General features: G+C 41.0%; 1 protein-coding gene across 1 annotated transcript in view; it reads right to left on the bottom strand.

Annotated features, from left to right (window-relative positions):
* The window catches only part of LOC117527348 (endoplasmic reticulum membrane sensor NFE2L1-like), a 33,978-nt gene continuing 6,447 nt past the window's right edge, over nt 1-27,531 (bottom strand). The window contains 6 exon segments of the mRNA XM_034189655.1: nt 1-2,852; nt 2,855-2,971; nt 8,551-9,207; nt 11,959-12,118; nt 13,062-13,235; nt 25,331-25,486. Of these exon segments, the coding sequence (XP_034045546.1) occupies nt 2,017-2,852; nt 2,855-2,971; nt 8,551-9,207; nt 11,959-12,118; nt 13,062-13,235; nt 25,331-25,486 (2,100 nt within the window). The 3' untranslated portion in view covers nt 1-2,016.

The raw sequence follows: 27,531 nt of genomic DNA, 5'->3' as shown, positions 1-27,531 counted from the left end.
TGTCAAAAAATAAAAACCTTTATCAAAAACACATTAAAGTTTTTACATGTGAGATGGGCTTCAATGTTCCATTAATGTCTTAAATACAACAGTGTAAATTTGTAAATGACAGTCACCACATGAACTAATGAACACCTGCTTTGCACAAATTCAAGCAAATGATCCAAACATTTTACAAATTGCATTATCTGCAAAATAACTAAATACTTGAGTAACGCTACACACTGGGTTCTAATTCCAAAGGAAGTAAATTAAACTTTCAAATAACAGCATTTTATTAATCAATTACATGACTACCACAGCTGACTTGGAACCAAGGACTTCGACAGCACAACCTACATCTAACCCTGCTCCTGTAGGTCATCTGCCTTGCAGGGTTTCCAACTCGGCCCACTGTTATTTAAGTGTGCTCAGATAATCAAGAGTTACGAAACAAGACTGACTAATCAGCTGTGGTTGCAGCAAGTACACATGGGAAACATGCAGGGCAGGTGACCTCTGACCCTGTTTCAGATAGCAAGTTCAATAAACCCTGAGTATCATCCTGAGCCCTCGGTTGATTAACTGAGCTGTCAAACAGACTTTTCAGTTTATGAACAAGTGATCGGAGTTGGCACAATTAACTGGATGCATTAAAATCTGCATTACTGGAACAAGATAATTAAACATAACTATGGGGGGGGGGGGTGTCAATCCTACTATTCCTCTTCAATGGAGTTAGAAATATTCAGGATGTTTATGCAAAAATAATATTTATACAGTAGCATCAACCAAATAATGGGAGCTGGTGTGGCAGATAACTGACTGTCAGAGTATTAATTTAAAAAATAATTAAAAATAAAGCTTATCTTTTAAATATGCCTTGTCTGTATAAGAGTATATCCATCTAGTGTCAGTCATACCTGGCTCATACCATTAAAGATATGCAGTTAGTAATATTACAGCAATGATTTGCTGCCCCCATGAATTAAGGAGGTGACACATAAAAGCACCATTAAACATACAAAAATACAATTACTGTGACATGCAAATTATGACTGTCTACAACAACAGTGAAGAGATTTGAGGGGGTGTCAAGCTTAATAAAGGGTTCGTGAATTATTACAGAATTGTGAGTGTGTGCAGATTGTGAAAGATATCTTTAGATGTGATAACATGAATTATAGCGAAGAGTTGTATCGGTGCCACACAGCCCCCAAACGAGAAGTGCTCATGAGGTCTGCAGACCACGCAACCAACAATGCACGTGGGCACAAAGTCAGCATGTCAATATTAGACAATAACAATAGACTTAGACATGCCCACCCCTCTCCAGGTACTGACAGAGTGCACAACCCCACAGAGAGGGGCGTCAATGCCCCCACTTGGGACTGGTCACTGGAGCAAGAGCCAGCGACGCTTTCATGCCTGGATTACAGTCCCATAGCAGAGCCATGGGGAGGGCTCAGCTGCTGCTAGTGGCAGACACACACCATCGCGAGCCACTTGAAAGGCAACCCATACTACCCATAGGGGTCTCCTTAGAGCCCACAACATGCTATCCGGACCACTTCCACTGACCAAGCCCAGCTATGCTATCAAACGACTTCTGGTTTGAAAAGGTTCCCGGGTGTAGCCTCCCTGCGCTTGTGGGAAGGTTCTTTATTCCTGTCTTCCCTTTGACCCTCAGCAGCTTAATGTGGTTTGGCGATAGTTAGATGACCATCTAGTCAAGCAGCCTCTACTTGCAGAGGTAGAATGTTACATGCCAAACTGTAGTTGTCAGTGCAGTTCCTTCTGTTTAGCAGGACAGAAAAGAACCTGTTGCAGTTCTCTTTCAGCATTTCATAAGTTCTTCAAGTTAAGATTGTGTCTGAGAATCACCCATTTCACATGGGTGGAAATTCTGTGCACACAGTGCCACAACCCATAAACTGCAAACACAGCTGTGGAACTGAAGGAGCATTACAGAGTGCTGAGAGTGGTTTGTCACGTGCTTTAGTTCTGTTATCTAATAGTTCTGGGTTTCCCACCTCCTCACTTCTGGTCTCTCTGTTTCTTCCTGTTTTTTTTGTCTGTGGATGATGTCACTCTTTGTCGGCGTGAAGTCAATGACACATGACCGTTTGGTCCAAAATTAAGCAGGTACTCTGTGCTGTCCAGTGGCCTCCCCTCCTTATCTCTGAGGTTGGAGAAGACCTCCTCATACAAGCTGCCTAGTCTCTGCTTCATTTCCTCCAGTGTTTTCAGGGCTTCTCGTTTTTCTCGGCGCAGCCGCAGACGGATGCGCTTCAACCTTGACACGTCATCTTGTATTCCCTGCAGCACATCCAGCTTCCTCTTCCTGCAGTTCTGAGCAGCTATTTTGTTTTTGCCACGGCGACGTATGTCCCTGATAAGCACGAGCTGCTCCTTGCTGAGGTGGTAATTGGCCAGAAGGTCACTGAAGTCCTCTACGGGAAGATTAACAATTAGTTCAATGGAGAAAGGAATCTTCATTGCTCGTGCTCGGCATTCATCCCGGCTCCATATTTGAGTCTTGGAGATGTGGTTGGAGATGTGCAGCTTGGTGCTGTTGTGTTGTCTAGTGGATTTGGGGTGTTTAGTCGGCAAATTGCTTTTGGAAGGCAAGGAGGTTGAGAACCCATGTTGAATGTATGTGTGATTATGACCAATATATTCCAACCGGGGAAATCCACTGAACATCTTTTGATCTCCATACATAGGAGGGAATAGTTTAGCATCATCAGAGTAGCCTCCTACTGCTCCCAGCTCCTCCTCTTCTTCCTCTTGCTTTATGTTGACCTCAACTTCCATATTTTTGCCAACTAAACCTTCGTCAGTATCATCTTCAGGAAAGGAACTCTCACAGTTGAAACTGAGGACAAAGACGTGTCTGAAGAACAGGAGCTTTCTGAGGAACATGGAGAAACAGGGCTGTGGTTGAAGTCCAGGGATAGACCAGAGTCTGAATCAGTTTCATTTTCACTGCCTAAGGGAACAAGGAAAGGTCAAGTTAAGTAGTGGGAGTTTTCAACATATGACTTTTGCATTAGTACACACTTGAAAGAGGAAAACACTGCTGCTTACTCTGCCAGTAAAATTTCATGCAGTTTTGCCAATTGCCACAAGTCAAATTATTTTACAAAGATTCCTAAATATTTTTTTGACATGCTAATATCATTCAAATTAGAGCCAAACCAATATATTGGTTGAGCAGTAATATCAGGCAATGCGATCCTTTCAGGAACATATTGGTGTCAGCGTTGATTTTTGCCTAAATCAAAACTTTTATTTTACAAAATAAACAATGCATAAAAACACTTTGTTTAAAATGGTATTGTGCAGTCTATCCAGCAGAGGACACTCCAGTAGTATTGTTTGCAATGCCCACCATCACACCTTAGTTGCATTAGCTACAAGAGACTGAGGCAAAGTGACCAGCTGCCATTAGTTTTCAGTCAGAGTAGGTATGTTACAGTGACAAGAGTGTCAGCTTGGTGGGGACAAAATAGATGATAAGTCTCACTCACTCACTCACCTTCAACCGCTTATACGGGATCGGTTCGCCAGGATAAGAAATCTATTTTATGCAAATACTGAACAACGTGATACAGCCACTGCCTATCATAGCTATGTATGTACGGTGGCATTCATTGGTTGGTTAAGAAAAATACTCCAAGATGACAGTTGTATTTCTGTATAAATATAATATGCTCATGGGCGCAATTTGGTGGGGGATGGGGGGGGACATGTCCCCCCGACCTTTTCAACCAGGGGGGACAGAATATGGTATGTCCCTCCCCACCTTCTGACATATATGTGTGTACTTGAAACATGCTATGTCAGTCTTATGTGCAAAACCATGTCAGAATAGTATCTTTGTTTCTGCAAGTTTGTATTTTTAGCAGCATTGACTTGTTTACAACACCTGCTTCTTGTTTGTCACATTCGGAATTTTCTGGGATGGCATTTGCCCAGATATGAAACCAAAAATAGTTGCCTCTAGGGACTAGTGTCTACACATAAGTATCAATGGACCATATGCTAATGTACTAAATTCTGAAAGTTTTGAAAAGGAAATCAGAAAAGCTATCTGGGTCCTCAGAAAGCCCATCTGCAATTATTGCTTGATCTCCAAAATCAGTCTATGCAAGCGAAATGATGTTCAGTATGAGTGTTGTCATTAGTGCCACTTCGAAAATTAAATTCATAAGTAATTTATCCTAAACTTATGATCTGTTGTTTTTTCAAACATGCAAAAACAAATACAGTATGCGATAGTTAATAATTATTAAGAGCCTGTTCTTTCATATTTATGAATATATTTTACCACATTGCAGTTGTTTTTTTTAATGAAAACTCAACCTATCATTCTTTTTGAGTTCTACACATGTGGTGATACCTTATTTACACCAGGATGTTAATAAAATCAATGCTGGCTATTCTCAGAATAAAGTACTTATATCCACAGTTTCAAATTGCATAAGTCAAATGGTGTCCACTTTATGGTCTTCTCAAAACATTAAAATTACTGTTCTGGATGCTCAGAATGCATCTGAGCTCATCGAGAAACCGTTGGCTTCTGGGGGCCTAAAGCCGCCCCCAGACCCCCGGCCTATGGGCTTCCGCACTTTGTCCCCCCCCCCCCCCCCCCCCAATTTCTAGTTCTAAATTGCACCCCTGAATATCCTGTTAGATTTCCTGTTATTTTGTAAAAGTTTGTAAAATATTAACAATTTCATATATTGGAGTCTGAAATTTTTTACTACCTAGTATCTCTTGGCCTGCAAAAATTCCATATTGGTCAGTTGAAAGTGCTGTGGGTTATCCCCTCCTGGATTATGAGGTGGGCTTCATAGATAATTGGCAAAGCTTCTGAGGAAAACCTGGTCTTGTTAGGAGAGACGGCATCCATCCCACTTTGGATGGAGCAGCTCTCATTTCTAGAAATCTGGCCAATTTTCTTAAATCCTCCAAACCGTGACTATCCAGGGTTGGGACCAGGAAGCAGAGTTGTAGTCTTACACACCTCTCTGCAGCTTCTCTCCCCCTGCCATCCCCTCATTACCCCATCCCCATAGAGACGGTGCCTGCTCCCCGACCACCAATAACCAGCAAAAATCTATTTAAGCATAAAAATTCAAAAACAAAAAATAATATAGCACCTTCAACTGCACCACAGACTAAAACAGTTAAATGTGGTCTATTAAACATTAGATCTCTCTCTTCTAAGTCCCTGTTAGTAAATGATATAATAATTGATCAACATATTGATTTATTCTGCCTTACAGAAACCTGGTTACAGCAGGATGAATATGTTAGGTTAAATGAGTCAACACCCCCAAGTCACACTAACTGCCAGAACGCTCGTAGCACGGGCCGAGGCGGAGGATTAGCAGCAATCTTCCACTCCAGCTTATTAATTAATCAAAAACCCAGACAGAGCTTTAATTCATTTGAAAGCTTGACTCTTAGTCTTGTCCATCCAAATTGGAAGTCCCAAAAAACAGTTTTATTTATTGTTATCTATCGTCCAACTGGTCGTTACTGTGAGTTTCTCTGTGAATTTTCAGACCTTTTGTCTGACTTAGTGCTTAGCTCAGATAAGATAATTATAGTGGGCGATTTTAACATCCACACAGATGCTGAGAATGACAGCCTCAACACTGCATTTAATCTATTGTTAGACTCGATTGGCTTTGCTCAAAATGTAAATGAGTCCACCCACCACTTTAATCATACCTTAGATCTTGTTCTGACTTATGGTATGGAAATTGAAGACTTAACAGTATTCCCTGAAAACCCCCTTCTGTCTGATCATTTCTTAATAACATTTACATTTACTCTGATGGACTACCCAGCAGTGGGGAATAAGTTTCATTACAGTAGAAGTCTTTCAGAAAGCGCTGTAACTAGGTTTAAGGATATGATTCCTTCTTTATGTTCTCCAATGCCATATACCAACACAGGGCAGAGTAGCTACCTAAACTCTGTGAGTGAGATAGATTATCTCGTCAATAGTTTTATATCCTCATTGAGGACAACTTTGGATGCTGTAGCTCCTCTGAAAAAGAGAGCCTTAAATCAGAAGTGCCTGACTCCGTGGTATAACTCACAAACTGGCAGCTTAAAGCAGATAACCCGTAAGTTGGAGAGGAAATGGCATCTCACTAGTTTAGATCTTCACTTAGCCTGGAAAAAGTCTGTTGCTCTATAAAAAAGCCCTCCGTAAAGCTAGGACATCTTACTACTCATCACTAATTGAAGAAAATAAGAACAACCCCAGGTTTCTTTTCAGCACTGTAGCCAGGCTGACAAAGAATCAGAGCTCTACTGAGCCGAGTATTCCTTTAACTTTAACTAGTAATGACTTCATGACTTTCTTTGCTAATAAAATTTTAACTATTGGAGAAAAAATTACTCATAACCATCCCAAAGACATATCGTTCTCTTTGGCTGCTTTCAGTGATGCCGGTATTTACTTTCTCTCCGATTGTTCTGCGTTATTTTCATTAGTTACTTCCTCCAAACCATCAACATGTCTTTTAGCCCCCATTCCTACCAGGCTGCTCAAGGAAGCCCTACCATTAATTAATGCTTCGATCTTAAACATGATCAATCTATCTTTATTAGTTGGCTATGTACCACAGGCTTTTAAGGTGGCAGTAATTAAACCATTACTTAAAAAGCCATCACTTGACCCAGCTATCTTAGCTAATTATAGGCCAATCTCCAACCTTCCTTTTCTCTCACAAATTCTTGAAAGGGTAGTTGTAAAACAGCTAACTGATCATCTGCAGAGGAATGGTCTATTTGAAGAGTTTCAGTCAGGGTTTAGAATTCATCATAGTACAGAAACAGCATTAGTGAAGGTTACAAATGATCTTCTTATGGCCTTGTTCTGTTAGACCTCAGTGATGCTTTTGATACTGTTGACCATAAAAATTTATTACAGAGATTAGAGCATGCCATAGGTATTAAAGGCACTGCGCTGCGGTGGTTTGAATCATATTTATCTAATAGATTACAATTTGTTCATGTAAATGGGGAATCTTCTTCACAGACTAAGGTTAATTATGGAGTTCCACAAGGTTCTGTGCTAGGACCAATTTTATTCACTTTATACATGCTTCCCTTAGGCAGCATTATTAGACAGCATTGCTTAAATTTTCATTGTTATGCAGATGATACCCAGCTTTATCTATCCATGAAGCCAGAGGACACACACCAATTAGCTAAACTGCAGGAATGTCTTACAGACATAATGACATGGATGACCTCTAATTTCCTGCTTTTAAACTCAGATAAAACTGAAGTTATTGTACTTGGCCCCACAAATCTTAGAAACATGGTGTCTAACCAGATCCTTACTCTGGATGGCATTACCCTGACCTCTAGTAATACTGTGAGAAATCTTGGAGTCATTTTTGATCAGGATATGTCATTCAATGCGCATATTAAACAAATATGTAGGACTGCTTTTTTGCATTTGCGCAATATCTCTAAAATTAGAAAGGTCTTGTCTCAGAGTGATGCTGAAAAACTAATTCATGCATTTATTTCCTCTAGGCTGGACTATTGTAATTCATTATTATCAGGTTGTCCTAAAAGTTCCCTGAAAAGCCTTCAGTTAATTCAAAATGCTGCAGCTAGAGTACTGACAGGGACTAGAAGGAGAGAGCATATCTCACCCATATTGGCCTCTCTTCATTGGCTTCCTGTTAATTCTAGAATAGAATTTAAAATTCTTCTTCTTACTTATAAGGTTTTGAATAATCAGGTCCCATCTTATCTTAGGGACCTCATAGTACCATATCACCCCAATAGAGCGCTTCCCTCTCAGACTGCAGGCTTACTTGTAGTTCCTAGGGTTTGTAAGAGTAGAATGAGAGGCAGAGCCTTCAGCTTTCAGGCTCCTTTCCTCTGGAACCAGCTCCCAATTTGGATCAGGGAGACAGACACCCTCTCTACTTTTAAGATTAGGCTTAAAACTTTCCTTTTTGCTAAAGCTTATAGTTAGGGCTGGATCAGGTGACCCTGAACCATCCCTTAGTTATGCTGCTATAGACTTAGACTGCTGGGGGGTTCCCATGATGCACTGAGTGTTTCTTTCTCTTTTTGCTCTGTATGCACCACTCTGCATTTAATCATTAGTGATTGATCTCTGCTCCCCTCTACAGCATGTCTTTTTCCTGATTCTCTCCCTCAGCCCCAACCAGTCCCAGCAGAAGACTGCCCCTCCCTGAGCCTGGTTCTGCTGGAGGTTTCTTCCTGTTAAAAGGGAGTTTTTCTTTCCCACTGTTTCCAAGTGCTTGCTCACAGGGGGTCGTTTTGACCGTTGGGGTTTTTCCGTAATTATTGTATGGCCTTGCCTTACAATATAAAGCGCCTTGGGACAACTGTTTGTTGTGATTTGGCGCTATATAAATAAAATTGATTTGATTTGATTATCGATGTCATATAACTCCTCTGACGCACACACAAAGTGGTTCTACTAAATTTGAGTGCTTTAGACTTCGATAGATGCTCTGAGTGTACTCATTTTTTGCCTGTACATTCTGTAATTACCTCGCTGGTGTCTCCTGGGTTTATCCCGTTCTTCCTGGACTGCCACACCATCATCCCAGTTCTTGTCATCACTTTCTTCCTTTGTGGCAATGTTGCAGATCAACTGACCACATTGTGCTTGGGACACTTCAGGGGAAAGGTAGTCCTGCTCTTGTAGACTGGCAAGGATCTCAGGGCTGAAGCCTTCCTCCAGAGCAAGACCCAACAAGCTAATCTCATCTAAGATGCTAGAATCTTCTAAGAGATCACTAAATGGACTTTGTAGACCATCATCATCATTGTCTTCATTGTCATTCATCAACTGGATGCTGGTGAGGGATGTCTGGAAGTCACGGGTACCACTCAGCTCTAGAGAAGTGATAGAACTGGAGTCTGAGTTCACATTGAATCCAGCAATTCCTTCAGGGTAGAGGATGTTAAGGCTGTTTTCTGTATTGTCAAGAAGATCACGTGTTAGCAGACTCATATTGAAGGCATTGGTGTTTTCAGCATCCAGTTCCCTATGGAAGTCATCTGAGAAGTCTTCCACAAACAGACCCATTTGGTCCTGTGGACCAGGAGAGATATTTTTCAGAGTCTCAAAAGATGAGCTGTAGTTCTCCAATTCTGCACTGGGGGTGAGAAGAACCTGGTCCGGGTGGTGATGCTCCAATGAATCTAGAAGGAGACAACAGGCAGTTTGATTAACATGGAACAGCATTCAGCAGTTTTTACTCCGTTAGTCCATGGGCCAGGTCAGTACTACATAAGAGGACTAAATAACAATCCAGCCTCAGCATACCATGGCCTACACAAAATGTAATGCTGCCATCTTAGAATGGCAGCTATAGCCAGGTAGGGCTCACTGAAGGATTACACAGGAGTCAGCATTTAAAAATGCCCCAGTCATAATTTAAAGTATACCACATTATTTGTTAGACCATAAAGATTTCAAAAAGTTATAGTTTGGACAATTTATGATAATGTTTTGGAGTTATGGGGTAAAAACAGCGAAAATGGTGACACAGGTCAGTTTCAGTTTGCACAGGATACAAAAGATAAGCTGGTCCAATTTTGGTTAGAAAAAAAAGTGATGCAAATTATTAACTGAGCTAAAGGGGTTTTTAAAAAGAATAGTTTGCACTTTTGGATGTTGACCGTTAGTAAGCATTCATAACACTGTCAAAACTATTCCATTTATTCTCATTAGCTCCACCAGTTTTCTTCCCTTTTCACTAAAACTGGAGCAATTTTAAGTTTTGACCCCTGTACAAAGTGACAGTGCATTCAGAAAGAATTCATGGTGCTGCACATTTTCCAGATTTTATGTTACAGCTTTATTCCAAAAAGGATGAATTTTTTTCCCTGAAAATTCTACACACAATACCCCATAATGACAATGTGAAAACGGTGGGGTTTTCATTGGGGGGGGGGGGGGGGGAACAAATGTAGGGAAGGGTACAAACATTTCTGCTGCTTTGAAGGTCCCAATGAGCACAGTGGCCTTCATCATTTGTAAATGTAACAAGTTCAGATCCACCAGGACTCTTCCTAGAGCTGGCCGCACATCTAAACTGAGTGACTGGGGTAGAAGGAGGTGACCAAGACCCCAATGGCCACTCTGTCCGAACTCCAGCATTCCTCTGTGGAAAGAGGAGAACCTTCCAGAAGGACAACCATCTCTGCAGCAATCCACCAATCAGGCCTGTATGGTAGACTGGTCAGAAGGAAACCACTCCTTAGTAAAAGGCACATGGCAGCCCACCTGGAGTTTTCCAAAAGGCACCTGAAGGACTCTCAGACCATCAGAAATAAAATTCTCTGGACTGATGACACAAGATTGAACTCTTTGGTGTGACGTCATGTTTGGAGAAACCAAGCACCATCCCTACAGTGAAGCATGGTGGTGGCAGCATCATACTGTGGGGATATTTTTCAGCAGCAGGAACTGGGAGAGTAGATAGGATTGAGGGTAAGATGAATGCAGCAATGTATAGAGACATCCTGGATGAAAACCTGCTCCAGAGCGCTCTTGACCTCAGACTGGGCAACAGTTCATTTTTCAGCAGGACAATGACCCTAAGCACAGGCAACAGTTCATTTTTCAGCAGGACAATGACCCTAAGCACACAGCCAAAATATCAAAGGAGTGGCTTCAGGACAACACTGTGAATGTCGTTGAGTGGCCCAGCCAGAGTCCAGACCTGAATCCAATTGAACATCTCTGGAGAGATCTGAAAATGGCTGCGTACCAACACTCCCCATCTAACCTGATGGAGCTTGACAGGTGCTGCAAAGAGGAATGGACAAAACTGCCCAAAGATAGGTGCACCAAGCTTGTGGCATCATATTCAAGAAGACTTGAGGCTGTAATTGCTGCCAAAGGTGCATCAACAAAGTAATGAGCAAAGGGTGTGAATACTTATGTGTATGTGATTTCTTTTTTTATTATTATTATATTTTTTCTCCACATTACATGGAGAAATGGGCAAGGGTGGGTTTTGAACCAGGAGCACACCCGATCCTTTTAATGATAACCTTTTTTCATAGTCATTATGGGGTGTTGTGAGTAGAATTTGGGGGGGGGGGATGAATGTACTCTATTTTGGAATAAGGCTATAACATAATAATATACAGATACAACAAAATATAGAAAAAGTGAAGTGCTGTGAATACTTTCTGGATACACTGTAAATTGTCCTTTGTCACCATTTTTGCTGTGTTGACCTCTTGCAGTCATAAATAATCCAAACTATATCTTTTTGGAATCTTCATGGTGAGACAAATAATGTGGTATACTTTTCAACATGATGGAAGCATTTTTAAATGCTGACCCCCTGGGTCATCACGGTCAACTTTACTGAACCCGCCCTTGTTATAGTTGTCACCCTAGGAAGGCCATTATAGTTCTGTTGTTGACTAATGACATATTGAGGCTATAAGTTTAATTGTAAGTGTTGTTTAGTCCCCATAAGTGGCACCACTTAGGAGGTCAAAACTGGCATCTGGCTCATGGACTAAATACAATCGTCTTTCACTGAAGAGCGTGTACTTCTCACATCCCATTTGAGTAGGACATTTTGGTCCCACGCAAGTGTCCACCCTCGTGGTTTTCAACTGTTTGACTCTTTTTAATGCCAATTCGGCAAACCACCCCAGATGAACTTAACATGCATGTTTATTGGTGGAAGGAAACCCACCCAGACAGAGAGACCATACAGAAAGGATCTGGATATTGGTAGAATCAAGCCCACAACCTTCTTACTGTGAGTTGTAATCACAGTCAGATCAACTAAAGAAATGAAATGTCTGTTTGTTTAAGGTGTAACTGTTTGGAAGAATTCAGGTTTGTCTCATCATACAGTAGGACACAAACACAACGCTGTGGAATTCTGAAAAGACAAACCGGCAGCTTCTGAGTTTAAGTACCATGCTGCAGATGACTGCCATCCTGGTTGACCTCTGGAACATTCATTTCCTGAGTGTTACAGTGCTGATGCAGAATGTCAGAGTCCACATCTTGAAGGGTTCTCTGAGGTCCAGAGTCCTGAGGATTATCTAATGGTGTCACCATGTCTACATCTGTGTCCTGGGAGGGTGCAAAAAAAAAAAAAAGCAGAATTATCCAGATTTTTTTCCTGCCAGAACTTCAATATCTCAGATTGTAGAATTTGACTATTTATTTATTTATTTATTTATTCTCCTATCTTGTTTAATTTCATCCTCTTTTAAATTTCAATTCCAGGTTGTGTTAACAAAATTTGACACTGTTTACCTAAGTATATTACTTAAAATTGAATTGGATATGCGACTACCTTTGGAGGTTTAGCATCTTGCTCAAGGACATTCTAATAACCAGACAGCAGGGGTGGATCTAACATTAGGTGATTGGGGTTTTGATAGGGTGTGTCAAAGGCACGCGACTAGAATTCAGACTGTACTTATAATGTTTAATACACAATTTTTATTGTAACCCCTTAACGCCCGAATTTATATAGCTGTATATAAAAACGTTTTGTGTGTGTTTTTGCCTTTAAGTAGATGGTAAATAATGTTGAGATTATTAATTTCACTTTTGCACAAAAACTAGATAGTAATATTTGGTATTCTGGTAATGACTTTATGTTATAATGTTATAATAATAATGATGGTATGTTGCAAATTTGCGACAACAGGCATACATTCAATTTGGTAAGTTGCATATTTGAGTCAGAGATTGTAGCATATATGCGACGATGGGCGTTAAGGGGTTAAATATGGGAGCTCTTCTCAGTCTGTTTACAGTATTGCTTATAAATCCATTTGTTTATGTAAGACCTTCCCCATATTTTATTACACCTTTGGTGCACCCTACCCCCAATAGATCCACAACGGGACAGCAGTAATGAGGTTTTGATCATACAACGCTCACTCCATGGGTCATCACCAAGTATAATAGCCATGAAAAGATTGTATTTATCTGTGCTGTAATTTCATGTTTCATTTAATCTTGTTTCATCGTATATTTATGTCTTAAATTCATGTGGTCTCACCTCAGACCGAGTTGCCTCAGGCTCCATGATGGCCATCAGGTCCTGCCAGTGGAGCTCCAGGTTGAAGGAGGGGTTATTGGTGTGGATGATTGGGGACAGTTCATGTTCTCCACCTGGGGACTGATGATGTAAGTCTTCCTGTCTACCCCCAACATCTGTGACAACATCACGTAACTGAAAGACCAAAAAATACTTGGTCCACTGGAATGTTCAACCACGGTTATAAACACAGCAGTATGTTATGTAAGCTCTATGTACAACCCCAATTCCAATGAAGTTGGAACACTGTGTAAAATGTAAATTAAAAACAGAATACAATAATTTGCAAATCCTCATCAACCTATATTCAATTGAATACACCACAAAGACAAGGTATTTAATGTTCAAACTGATAAGCATCAGAGGTCTCTAGATGATCCAGAACACAGCTGTTCAAGTTTTGAATTGAACTTGAAAGATTGAACACATAACACCACTGCTGGCATCTTTCTGTTGGTTGTCTGTTCATATGAGGGTGGACTTTAAAGTTTTGTTGTTGACTTGTAAGATTGTGCATGGCCACGTGCTGTCCTATATGGACTATTTGATTTAGACATATGTGCTGGTGCATGCCTTGAGATGACAGGGAGCTGCTGGCCTGCTGTGTGTGCCTCAGGTTAGGAAGACATCAGCAGGTTGTTGATCGTTCGCATTTCATGCTCATGGCCATAGAACAAACTGCAACATTTTTAAATATGGACTAAAAACACACTTTTTCTTAGCTGCCTACAGTTTTTGATGGTTGGAAGTTTCCATTGTTTAGTGTTTTAATAGTGTTTTATGTACTTTAATTCGTTATTAAAATTTGTAAGTATTATTAGCTCATGGTAGTGTGTTGTTTGGAGTTAAAGTGCTTATACAAATAAAATTCTTATTATTATTATTATTGTTACTATTATTATTATTATTATGTCTCGCTCCCGACTATAAAGTCGACCTGTTGTTCTGCTATGACTTTGGATAAAGTCTGCTTTGGCCATTAACATGGTTTGAAAGTAAAAGAATGAAAAACGCTCCTGTAATGTTCTGTGACGAAATCAGATTTATGAAAGCTGTACGACGTACGGCGACTGTATGAAGAATGGTGTCATGTAAAGTACGGTGACTGTATGACATATAGTGACTGTATAAAGTACACCAACTGTATGATGTACACTGACTATATGACATATGGTAACTGTATGAAGTATGACGATTATATGAAGTGTGTCGACTGTATGACGTACAGCGACTGTATAAGGTACACTGACTGTATGATGTATGAAGACTATTTAGAGTATGGTGACTGCATGAGGTATGGTGATTCTACAATGTACAGAAACTATATGAAGTACGGCGACTGTATAATGTATGGTCACTGTATGATGAACGGTGACTATATAAATTATGGTACAACCACAATTCCAATGAAGTCGGGACGTTGTGTAAAATGTAAATAAAAACAGAATATAATGATTTGCAAATCCTCTTCAACCTATATTCAATTGAATACACCACAAACAAGATATTTAATGTTCAAATTGATAAACGTTTTTGTTTTTGTGCAAATATTTGCTCATTTTGAAATGGATGCCTGCGACACATTTCAAAAAAAGTTGGGATGGGGTAACAAAAGACTGGGAAAGTTGATGAATGCTCAAAGAACACCTGTTTGGAAACAGGTGAGTGTCATGATTGGGAAGCATCACCAAAATGCTCAGCCATTCACAAGGAAAGATGGGGCGAGGAAGTGTGCTGTGGTCTGATGAGTCCACATTTCAAATTGTTTTTGGAAATCATGGACAAAAAGGAAAAAGACCATCCAGATTGTTACCAGTGCAAAGTTCAAAAGCCAGCATCTGTGATGGTATGGGGGTGTGTTAGTGCCCATGGCATGGGCAACTTACACATCTGTGATGGCACCATCATTGCTGAAAGGTACATCCAGGTTTTGGAGCAACACATGCTGCCATCCAAGCAACGTCTTTTTCAGGGACATCCCTGCTTATTTCAGCAAGACAATGCCAAGCCACATTCTGCATGTGTTACAACAGCGTGGTTTTGTAATAAGAGTGCAGGTAACTAGACTGGCCTGCCTGCAGTCCAGACCTGTCACCCATTGATAATGTGTGCCGCATTATTAAGTGCAAAATACGACAACGGAGACCGCAGACTGTTGAACAACTGAAGTTGTACATCAAGCAAGAATGGGAAAGAATTCCACTTACAAAGCTTCAACAATTAGTGTCCTCAGTTCCCAAATGCTTATTGAGAGTTGTTAGAAGGAAAGGTGATGTAACACAGTGGTAAACATACCACTGTCCCAGCTTTTTTGAAACATGTTGCAGGCATCCATTTCAAAATGAGCAAATATTTGCACAAAAACAATAAAGTTTATCAGTTTGAACATTAAATATCTTGTCTTTGTGGTGTATTCAATTGAATATAGGTTGAAGAGGATTTGCAAATTATTATATTCTGTTTTTCTTTACATTTTTCACAACATCCCAACTTCATTGGAATTGGGGTTGTAGGATCTTTCAATATGGCTACATCTGTTAATTATTAGCACTCACTAATCAGTCTGCATTCACTGAACGCCATTACTGCTCTGTCTCTGGATTTGGTATCTTTGGAATGACTTCCTGTCAAATTAATGGGAACTGATAAGGCCTATCAGCATTGTGAGGGAACGTGAATTACAATGTTGGGGCCATGCAGCGTGTTTTTCTGACTGATAGACTACAATGTTCAGGCAATTGTAATTGGTAGGTGGCTACAAATCAGGATGTGGGGTTTTGTGGTGTGGATGAGTCAAAGTCTTGTTCTACAGCCAGTGGAGTCTGAGATGGTCAGTGAGTAAAGGATGATGCAATTATGTGTAATGAAATACATAAAAACAAATTGCAAGCTGGTGAAACCCACAACACATTACATAAGGTCAAACCCTGAACATCTACTGTACATGTCAGGTCTGGGAACGTGCGCTGGTGCTGTGCTTCGGTAGAGCCACAACGCCATGGAACCGCCTTGGGTACTGGATGGAAATTCACCCAGGCAGACAACCGGTCCATCCCCAATTCTCAAAAGTAACCAGAAACATGTGTGTTCTTGGCCTTCTCCAGCCAACAAAGTAAAAAAAAAATAAAAAATCTTTTGCATTTTCTAAGTGCCAGTGACTTCATTCTGGTGCCTGTTAAAAATCAGCTGAAGAGATACGTTATTTTAGTCCTTTGAACACATGTCCACAGGATGAATCCCATCAAGATTTGTAGGTGACGCACAATATGCAGTGCGATACTTTCATGATATTTGGCTCAGACATTCTTAGGTCATTTATCTAAATTGACTTTCTGGTTGAATCTCTGCAGCTCCCCAAAAATGTCATTTTTCCACATACTTTTCAATTTTTATTAGGAAAAACCATAATTTTACAGAAAGACTCCTTGGTTGTCTACAGACATAAAAATCTCAATGTCCTTCAATTGGTCAACAGGCCCGAAATGGTCAGAAATAACATTTTGCCCACTTCTCAATTTATAACAAAACACTTAAGTTCTTAATTGATTTGGCATGTAGACTGCTCGAATCAATGTCTACATACACAAAGATTTTCATTGATCTTGAATGATGCTACTTCCCCATATTTGCTAAAAATTACCATTTGTTTAAAGGAATTCAGAGTGTCTTGACCCTATTTTTTAAATTTCAGAGTGTAATGAAGTAAATTAATGAGTCTGTATTTCTTGTAGTATAAGTTGCAGGGTTTTTTTTTTTTTTTTTACTAGTTTGGGAGGTCCTGCAACTTCTACTTGAGTGTGACTTTTATCACAATAACTCACATCTGTTACTAATAATGATAATGACTATTATATAGAACTTTCCCACAAATCAAAGCACTAAACAAAAACTTTAATAAATTCCAGTAATAAGAAGTACACTACAACAACGCACAGAAATACAAAATTTAAGAGGTGATAATGTTATGGTCAGAAGTAGAAGCAGCTATTAAACCTAGAACTTAGGCAGACTGGGTAGAACTCCTAAATGCAGAACTGCATTGAAGGACAGTTTTATTAAGACAAGGTAGGTCAAGACAGAGTCAAATGGGAAGCCAAGATGGTGAGTGCAAACCAGGTAGTCCTCTTCAAACATGGGTGCAGGTAAACTGAGGAATCATCTTCGTAGCAGTGCCGACAAACACAGGGATCTTGAACAAACTTTTGAAATCTCTTCTTCAAAAGGATGAGTTGCAACTTGTCAGGAAAGATGACTTTAAGCTTGCTTTCAGCTTGTTTTCATCTTGGAATATAATACGTGCCATGGAATTAATATACATGCTGTTGGATTAAACTGCACAGTGTTTGGTACCTTCCAGGAGTAAGTGAGGTCATACCGGACTTTTCCATTGTAAATGGGGAGGCCCACGGAATGAACTCGGTGGTGAAGACGAGGGAATATGTCTAAGAATGATTCTAACATGACAAGTGTGATCAAATGAAGTATTAATGTGTTAAAATTAAGAGTTGATTAGAAAAAGTATGTTACAAATAAGTGAAATGAATGATTATATGAGTTGTTTTTCATAAGGAGTGCAGAGTCAGAGAAAAAGAGGAAGTGAAGAAGATGTTGCAAGTGGGCAAGAAAAGCTGATGTTAAACAACTGATCAAATGATTAAAATGTTGGTAAAAATGAAATGAATAATAAGGAATGAGAATGTATATGATCATATGAATTGTTTTTATGTGAAAGAGAGTTGTAATGAAATGATTGAATATGATTGATGTGATTCTAAAGAAATGATTTAAAAGAATGAATTCTCAGAAAAGCTGAAGTGTTAACAGAAAAGAGGAACTTGAGAAATAAGTTACTGGTAGGGGCTGCGGGGATTTCCAGTAAAGTAGAAGGAGAAGGGAGGAGGTTTTGAGTTAACAGCGTCCCCATGGTAACCAAGATCATCTGAGGACGACAAGAGTCAAGCACATATATAAACTGTGAAACACCAGAAAACGGGGTTATTCTTCCAGGGAGAGGTGCTGTTGCCACTACTCCCCTGCTACGAGGAGATCACAAGACTTGACCATCTTGTGAGCAGCAATTGGAATCGTGGAGTGAGAGGACTGGAGCCATAAAAGATCATTTGAGAGAGATTTCAACTCCCACTCAGGCCGTCCAGTCACGGAGTAGCAGAACAATGGAGAGTAACCACTGGCCTTAAGTCTGAGTGGGGAATGTTCAACGATTTCTCTCTCAAGGAACATCACCGCATACCAGAATGGATTAGATCAACTTTTGGTTGATTGAAGACGGAATAAATTCTTATGTGGATTAACTTCCTGAAGGATTACAACATCACACAAGGATCGTGGTCAGCTAACGATTAATAGGTGATGAAGTGGAAATCAAGTTCATCGAGCTGGGGACCCTAACCTCAAAAAACCTCCTTCCCTCACTCGTAGAAAAAATTGTTAAGAAGTCAATCCAGTCCCAGTCAAAGTAAGATCAGTCAGAATTATTGAATTAAAAACAAAAATCTCTGCCAATCATTATTCTAATTATACTTGAATTACTGTTGTGAAATTATCACCATATAATCTATGTTGATTATGTTATTGGCACTTGCAAAACCTGCAATAAATTTCCAAGCATGCAGTTAAAGTGTTAAGGCTTGGACATTGGATTATTGATGCTTCTTAAGGTGTAAAAGTTAAAGTTTATTGGGTGTACAACATCAAAAGGCTCTAAAAGGTTAGTCTGGTTTTTTTAATGAAAATAACACATCCTGGGGACTCGCTGTACGAGTCACTAAATTCAAAATCTAGCAACATTCCAAGAGCCCTGATCCATAAGAGGAGAGCTGCCGTTAACGGGCGTGGCCAGTTCGTATCCTGGTTCCTGAGAAGGCTATTCGACCGGGGTGCGAGATCAGCTTCAGCGGGGTGGACGTCCGGATGGAGGCAGTGAGCAGCTAGACGAATCTCCTCACCACCAGCTTGAACAGCCTTTGTGCAGCCCTGCCGTGTAATACCCGTGGAGACACGAAGGTCGGACCCCAGAGACGGAGAGCTGGTTTTTACACAAACACACTCATCGGAGGGTGAGCGTGTGCCGTGTATCTAAAAAGCGGGATCTGACAAACTGCAGCAGCCTCTTCAAAAGGTGAGCATAATGCCTTAAAGGAGTAGGCACTGAAAAGTCTCTTCATACCAGGTGAGGACCAAACAGATTAGACTATGCCAAGGAATGTCTTTGCTTCTTGGAAGAGTAATACAAAACAAAATACATGATTCAACCAAAAGTCTCTCTTCTTGCTCAAAAACAAGTTTCAACCAAAAGTCTTTTTCTTACTTAAAAAGGGTTAATCCAGTGACAGGAGTTAACTCAGAAAAATCCCTCTTTCTAAAAGCGTAAGTTCAACTCCAAAGTGCAATACTCACAATTCAGAGGTGGCCACAGGAAAAACATGAGTAACCACACAAAGACAAAGAGCCAATGGACCCACAATTTGACTGACTATAAACAGCCAAACTAATCAGCTGCAGCTGCTGGCAAACCAAGGTGGGGACACTTAAAGACTAATGGCATGTAGGAATAAACTTGACCACCAGAGGGAGGTAACACCAAGACAAAAGACTAAATGTGCACTGACACTAGCTGCTTGTACTTGCACGCATGTCGTCGTGATTGTCCCACCCGCTGTCATCCCAGCTGGATGCTGTGCTTTGTTCCACCACCTGCCATGTGCTCTGTGCTGGATGCTGCATATATAAAGTAATTATTTCATAGCGGATGAATCATTTTCTCTGCAAGTTGTCTGTTGAAAACGGCTCTAATTGCTTCCTGAATTACAGAGGACTGTGCCAGCAGTGCTGTTCACTGAATAAGCTGGAGAAAGCATTTGGAGCTGTCTAAAAAGGTAATTATTTGCCATGTTTACATTGTCATGGCTTGGTAAAACAGTTGCATGTTCTTTCCTTCTTGTCTGAAGCTGTTAAAGTATGTTTATGATAGATTTAACATCTCCTTATAATCATTCAGACGAGCTGCGCTCTGATGCGACCCACTGACACAACCACTCGCTCATGTTCACTTCTTTACTCCACTCGACAAGCTGCACGTCGTGGTGGCGAGCAGATCGCGCCACATAGTACGACATTTATGCGTGAAGAATTTTTTTTTGAACATTTCAAAATTCTCTTTGCGCAATTGCACACGCCGGCACCCCTCTCATGTTCAGTCTGCACCTGAGTAAAGATGAGTTTACTCTCCTGCACGACAAAGATCATGCAAGTGCGTGAATCTGTGTCAGTGCACCTTAAGGAAGTGTAAGGAACCTGACAGAACAGCAGAGGGCAACAGAGGGTGATAAAACCAAGACAAGACTAAGACCTGTGAGGACCCCAGAGGGAGGCAGAGAAAAAGACATTGCTTGACACTGGAAGGTGATAGAAGGCAGTTGCAAAGAAGAATAATAGCTGACAAGCTGAAGGAGAAAAGACAAGATGTAAAGTGAAAATGGCAAGATGTGAAACCAGATAAGGAAGCTGGGAGTGACTGAGAAAAGATGACAAGAAAATACTGAGACATTATAGAGAAAATGAGACTAAACAGACAGTAGAGACAAAGGGCAGAACAAACCAACTAAAACTTGATCACATACAGGACCCTAACAGAACTGGACCACAACAGATAATACACAAAAAAGGAGGACTTATACTCCAGTGTGACTTGTACTCCGGCGTCGCAGACTGACTGGTCCCCCCTAAAAATCTGTCCGCCCTGCCTTCACTGCACATGCTTCATTTGCTGCGGTTCACTGATTATCACGTTGTTTCTGCTTAACACTACGCTCCAGTCATCCTCTATCTCAGCGACAGATATCTGAAGCTTTTGTACAATCATTTCCACATACGTTCAGCATTATTTCATGTTAAAAGAAGGAGGAAGCAATCAGAGTGGCACAGCTACACAAGCTGCTAGCTGATGCGTTCACTACACGTTGGTCATTTCAAAGCGTTACCGAGTATCGCCTCGTTTCTGCTTAAAACTGACTTTTGAATTATTTAACAGCTTTTACCTTGACCATTTGAGCACACTGGGTGAAGAGACTCTGTCTCAGCTGAGCTGCTGAGGTCAGAAATGATGCATGCGCAGTGGAGGCATGCATCTTGTCGTCTACAAAAAGCACAACCTGCCTTTTTGATCCCATACCAACAAAACTGTTTAAGGACCTGTGGCCCACTCTTGGGCCGACTGTGCTGGAAATTGTTAATGTCTCATTAACTTCTGGATCTGTTCCTAAATGTTTCAAATCTGCAGTGATTAAACCATTGCTTAAGAAATCTAACCTTGACCCGAGTGTGTTGAAAAATTATAGGCCGATATCGAATTCTAAAATTATGGAAAAAGTGGTTTCACGGCAGCTCGTGGATCAACTTACTGAGAATAAGCTTTTTGAACCACTGCAGTCTGCTTTTAGAAAATGTTACTCCACAGAGACAGCGCTCACTAAAGTAGTGAATGACCTTTTGCGAACAATGGACTCGGACACCACTCCAGTTTTGCTGCTGTTAGATCTTAGTGCTGCGTTTGATACCGTGGATCATCATATTTTACTCAATAAGATGGAAAATCATTTTGGGATTACTGGAAGTGCCATGGTACGGCTGACGTCATACCTGTCCAGTCATTCTCATTGTGTTTTGTACAGTAACAGTACTTTTAATCTTAGTGACATGAAGTTCGGGGTTCCACAGGGATCTGTCTTGGGCCCCCTGCTTTTCTCCCTGTATGCAGCACCCCTTGGGCATTATACCCGAGGCATTTTGGGATTGCCTTTCATTGCTATGCTTATGATACTCAATTGCACATGCCTTTAACTGCTGGTAATCTCATTCAAATAAAATCTTTATAAGATTGCCTTGCATTAGCGAGAAGTTGGATGTCTAGTAACCTCCTACTTTTAAATTCTGATAAGACTGAAATGGTGGTTCTTGGTCCAGCGAAGCATCGGCATCAATTTGACCAGCTAGCGCTTAACTTGGGTTTCTGGAGCAGGAAACCGGTCAAACGGCAGCTTAATTTGCACCAAAACTCTAAAAGGATCTGATTTATGTAAACTGTAAAAACGGAATGAAGGTCTTGGTCACGGTGGTGGATCTGCTATCCCACAACAACTTCACATTTCAGCAAACTGATACAGAAACCTGAACCCAGAGTGTTAATGGGTTATCTGACCATTCAGGATGTTTTGGAAAACATAGAACTTGGTGGTTTCGTCTTCTTAGGAAGCACGTGTCAGCACCATGATGTGTGTTTGTTTACACACACGCCATGTGTCCTCTGGTGCAGTAAACAGCCAACATTGCAAAACTGAAGAGTTCACGTGTGTGTCAGGACACAGTGAGCAAGTGTTCAAGTTTCAAAACAAGCCAGCTGGTCACATGACTTCTGTGAAGCTAATAAAGTGTTGGCGTGTCATCTGAGACATGAGAGAGTGAAAAGCAACGTTGCAACGCTGAGTGGATTGAAGAGAAAATACAAGATCAAGCATCTTTGTATGTCTATAGTTTAAAGTTTCTAATGTGTGCAGGGGCTGATCTAGATTCAAGTGAAGGGGGGGTGACGTGATAGGGTGGCCCGGGGCATGCCCCCCAGGGAAAAAGAAAAGCCTTTCTCCTACATTTTAAGGCAATCTGGGAATCTGACTCAACATTTTTAAGACAATTTTTATTTTAAACATGGAAAAATGTCTAATTCATCGTTCATCAATCGCCATTTGTTGATGCAAGACCTTTCCCACATTTTATCCCATCTTTAAGCTCATCTCTGAGCATGGCGCTAATTTCAAGAAGTTCAAAATTTAGCAACAACAGCGTGGGGCAATTGGGGTACGAGGTACTAAGAGGACAAACATGGATTTTAGAGACCTGTGTGGTGAGGATGAGGCTGTTAAAAACCCATTATCCGAGCACCTGGCAGCTACGAGGACTGGAAAGGCTATTTGGACAGGCTCAGCCCTCGTACACACACAATTCCACCTGCTTTGTGCGCCGGACACTATATAAAAAAAATATTTTGTAGCATATTAAGCATTTCCCGTCAGAGCTTGGATGTTCAAAAAACACCTCTAATCACTTCTGGAAACGCAGACGACTGTTTCAGCTGGACCTTTTTTCCCCGCTCTGTCTCATGTACTGAGGTGGAGAACGGATTTGAGACAGCTTAAAAGGTAATTATTTGCAATGTTTTTATTGTAATAGCTGGGTGAAACAGTTGCATGTTCATTCCTTCTATATAGTCAGCTGTAAAAGTATGTCTATGAGAGATTTAATATCTTGTTAATGGATTAGATGAGCTCTGCTGTGTGTGCACTGGCACAATGACTCACGCTCAAAATGAGAATTTACACAGAATGCCAGCTCGCAAAAGAGTGATTCTGCAGTCAGTAACGGATGAACACAAAGTTAAAAGTTGGATGGCGGTATGAAAATGACTGTGCGTTTAAAGCCAGCAAAGCCACAGATGGAAAGGAAAAGAAAGGAAGCCAGCGAGAAGGAGCACAGAGGCAGCTGTCCAGGAACGCAGAATGGCAGCGTGCGCAAAAGAGCGATTTTTGCAGACATTAACAGACGAACACAAAGTTAAAAGTTGGATCATGGTGTCAAAAGAAATAAAGCCAGCAAGAGGAAGCGCAGAGGCACTCTCCAGGAACCTGTGGTTTGGTTCTAGCTAGTCTGGTGCATTTAATGACTTTGGAACATAGGTGGACAGCAGCCTGGCGCACGGCGCACACCCGCCGGGCTACATTTAAAAAATGTGTGACAGCATCTTGAATGGATGCTGTGAATTGAAAACCCACACTTTAAAGGGACCAAGTGTGGGAGGGCTGGAGATCTGGACCAAACCCATGCCTAAACATGCACCAACATCGCGTTACATGACACTACATGGATCATATGGCTTGACGTAGATCATATGCGTTGACATGAGCCATTCGAGGCTAGACAGGGCTCAAATGACAGGATGGTCGTGGCTCACGAGAGGCTGATAACTGGCACATGTGAGGTACAAAGAGGCACATAGTAGAGGCGCCTTAGTTGCGGATACGTGATAGCTTAAGACATGGAACATTTTTTGAATAATCGCTGACATACCCATGCGTGGCTCATTATTCATGGCTTATTATTCGGTGGAACCGAGGCTGTAGTCAGTAGTTCAAGAGGGGAGTGGGGGAGGTGCTGCAACTCCCCCCCACCAATCTACTACTGCGTAACAAACAATGGTCCAACTCAAGTTAAGGTGCCTTGACACTTGCACAAATCTGATTCCCGCACTGGCATGCAATCTGCCATGCCAATGAGTAAACTCATTGTAAACTGCTCATGAGCTGTGCGCGACTGCGTGCAAGTGCACAAAGAAAATTTTGAAATGTTAAAAACTTGTGGCACGCATTAATTTTGTGAACTAGACTTTAAGATTGCACAATCTATTTGAAATGCGTCTAATTGCTGCAGCACATCTGAACGAGATGTTACATCTACAATAAACAACTTTACAGATACATTATCTAACACATAAGAAGGAATATCAATACAACTCTTGTTCTAATCAATTACAATATAAATTTTATAAATGATTACCTCTGAGATGATTTCAAATGTACTCTCCACCGCACGACGAGCACGAGAGAAGCTGCAGCTGCAGATAATTTCTCTGTGATTCTGGGAGCGATGGAGAGATGGTTTCATTGCCAAGTTCTGAGAGTAAATGTGTCCGGCTACAAAATGATTATTTTATATAACATGGCATCAAATGGGACAAAGCGCCGCGTCCAGCAGGACAAAGCGGGTCGCATTGGCACGATGAATTGCATTGCAGTGTGGGGATCAAATTTGTGCAAGTGTCAAGGTGGCTTTTCAATCATTTGTTTCTCCCAGTGCTTATCTCCAGGTTTCAAGGCCTTCTGTTCCACCTTCTGCTGGTACATCTGGAGTTATGTCAGAAAAGGCACCTGGCATAAAACTTGTGCCAATTTAACATGAGGATCTGCTTGTGTGATCTTGAGCAAATAAAAAAATGGGAGTATAGTGGGACTCCTATAAAGTAAAATTGATAATAAGGAATGTGAGTGTTCCTCTAGAACACCGAACTGCAAAACCAAAGACATGAAGACATAATTTTATCAACCAATCAGAATACATAAGCCTGAACTAAATGGTACTGAATTACAATTGGCTTCATGTGGTACCTGCTCTTCCTCTGAGGTATCCCATCCAAGCTGGTGCTCCACAATCAGAGAACCGGCAGGAGCCCTCCACAGAGGGGAGACCGGGCGAGGAGGAAGCACAGGGAGGCGATCTGGTTCCCGATGGACCAGCCATGTCTCTAGCTCTGTGTTTGGAACCTGAAAGAATGATGAGATGTTTTGGTTCTTTTAGAGGTACCGAAGGTTGGTTGACTGGCTAACTGGAGGCACCTGGGGCCTTGGCTCCTGAGTCCAGCTGGGACTCTCCACTGTTCACTACAGGTTTTAAGTTTGCATTTGAGTTATATATAAATGTTTATTGCTCCAGCTTACATTTGTTTCTTGTAATGTCTTCAAGCCGGTGTCGCTGACCAAACGGTCCCCCCTAACCATTGATCCCCCTGCCTTCACTGCGCGTGCATCATTTCTGAGCGTCAGCAGCAGTTCACCGTTTATTGGCTCGTTTCTGATTAAAACTGCACTCCAGTCATCATCTATCTCAGCGACACATATCTGAAGGTTTTGTACAACAATCATTTCCACATAAATTCAGCATTAATCAATCAATCAATTTTTTTTATATAGCGCCAAATCACAACAAACAGTTGCCCCAAGGCGCTTTATATTGTAAGGCAAGGCCATACAATAATTATGTAAAACCCCAACGGTCAAAACGACCCCCTGTGAGCAAGCACTTGGCTACAGTGGGAAGGAAAAACTCCCTTTTAACAGGAAGAAACCTCCAGCAGAACCAGGCTCAGGGAGGGGCAGTCCTCTGCTGGGACTGGTTGGGGCTGAGGGAGAGAACCAGGAAAAAGACATGCTGTGGAGGGGAGCAGAGATCGATCACTAATGATTAAATGCAGAGTGGTGCATACAGAGCAAAAAGAGAAAGAAACAGTGCATCATGGGAACCCCCCAGCAGTCTACGTCTATAGCAGCATAACTAAGGGATGGTTCAGGGTCACCTGATCCAGCCCTAACTATAAGCTTTAGCAAAAAGGAAAGTTTTAAGCCTAATCTTAAAAGTAGAGAGGGTGTCTGTCTCCCTGATCTGAATTGGGAGCTGGTTCCACAGGAGAGGAGCCTGAAAGCTGAAGGCTCTGCCTCCCATTCTACTCTTACAAACCCTAGGAACTACAAGTAAGCCTGCAGTCTGAGAGCGAAGCGCTCTATTGGGGTGATATGGTACTACGAGGTCCCTAAGATAAGATGGGACCTGATTATTCAAAACCCTATAAGTAAGAAGAAGAATTTTAAATTCTATTCTAGAATTAACAGGAAGCCAATGAAGAGAGGCCAATATGGGTGAGATATGCTCTCTCCTTCTAGTCCCCGTCAGTACTCTAGCTGCAGCATTTTGAATTAACTGAAGGCTTTTTAGGGAACTTTTAGGACAACCTGATAATAATGAATTACAATAGTCCAGCCTAGAGGAAATAAATGCATGAATTAGTTTTTCAGCATCACTCTGAGACAAGACCTTTCTGATTTTAGAGATATTGCGTAAATGCAAAAAGGCAGTCCTACATATTTGTTTAATATGCGCTTTGAATGACATATCCTGATCAAAAATGACTCCAAGATTTCTCACAGTATTACTAGAGGTCAGGGTAATGCCATCCAGAGTAAGGATCTGGTTAGACACCATGTTTCTAAGATTTGTGGGGCCAAGTACAATAACTTCAGTTTTATCTGAGTTTAAAAGCAGGAAATTAGAGGTCATCCATGTCTTTATGTCTGTAAGACAATCCTGCAGTTTAGCTAATTGGTGTGTGTCCTCTGGCTTCATGGATAGATAAAGCTGGGTATCATCTGCGTAACAATGAAAATTTAAGCAATACCGTCTAATAATACTGCCTAAGGGAAGCATGTATAAAGTGAATAAAATTGGTCCTAGCACAGAACCTTGTGGAACTCCATAATTAACTTTAGTCTGTGAAGAAGATTCCCCATTTACATGAACAAATTGTAATCTATTAGACAAATATGATTCAAACCACCGCAGCGCAGTGCCTTTAATACCTATGGCATGCTCTAATCTCTGTAATAAAATTTTATGGTCAACAGTATCAAAAGCAGCACTGAGGTCTAACAGAACAAGCACAGAGATGAGTCCACTGTCCGAGGCCATAAGAAGATCATTTGTAACCTTCACTAATGCTGTTTCTGTACTATGATGAATTCTAAAACCTGACTGAAAC

The sequence above is a fragment of the Thalassophryne amazonica genome, chromosome 16, assembly GCF_902500255.1.
Source record: "Thalassophryne amazonica chromosome 16, fThaAma1.1, whole genome shotgun sequence".
Classification (NCBI taxonomy): Eukaryota; Metazoa; Chordata; class Actinopteri; order Batrachoidiformes; family Batrachoididae; genus Thalassophryne; species Thalassophryne amazonica.
The sequence above is the reverse complement of the archived record's forward strand: the minus strand, read 5'-3'. Positions and strand labels throughout refer to the sequence as shown.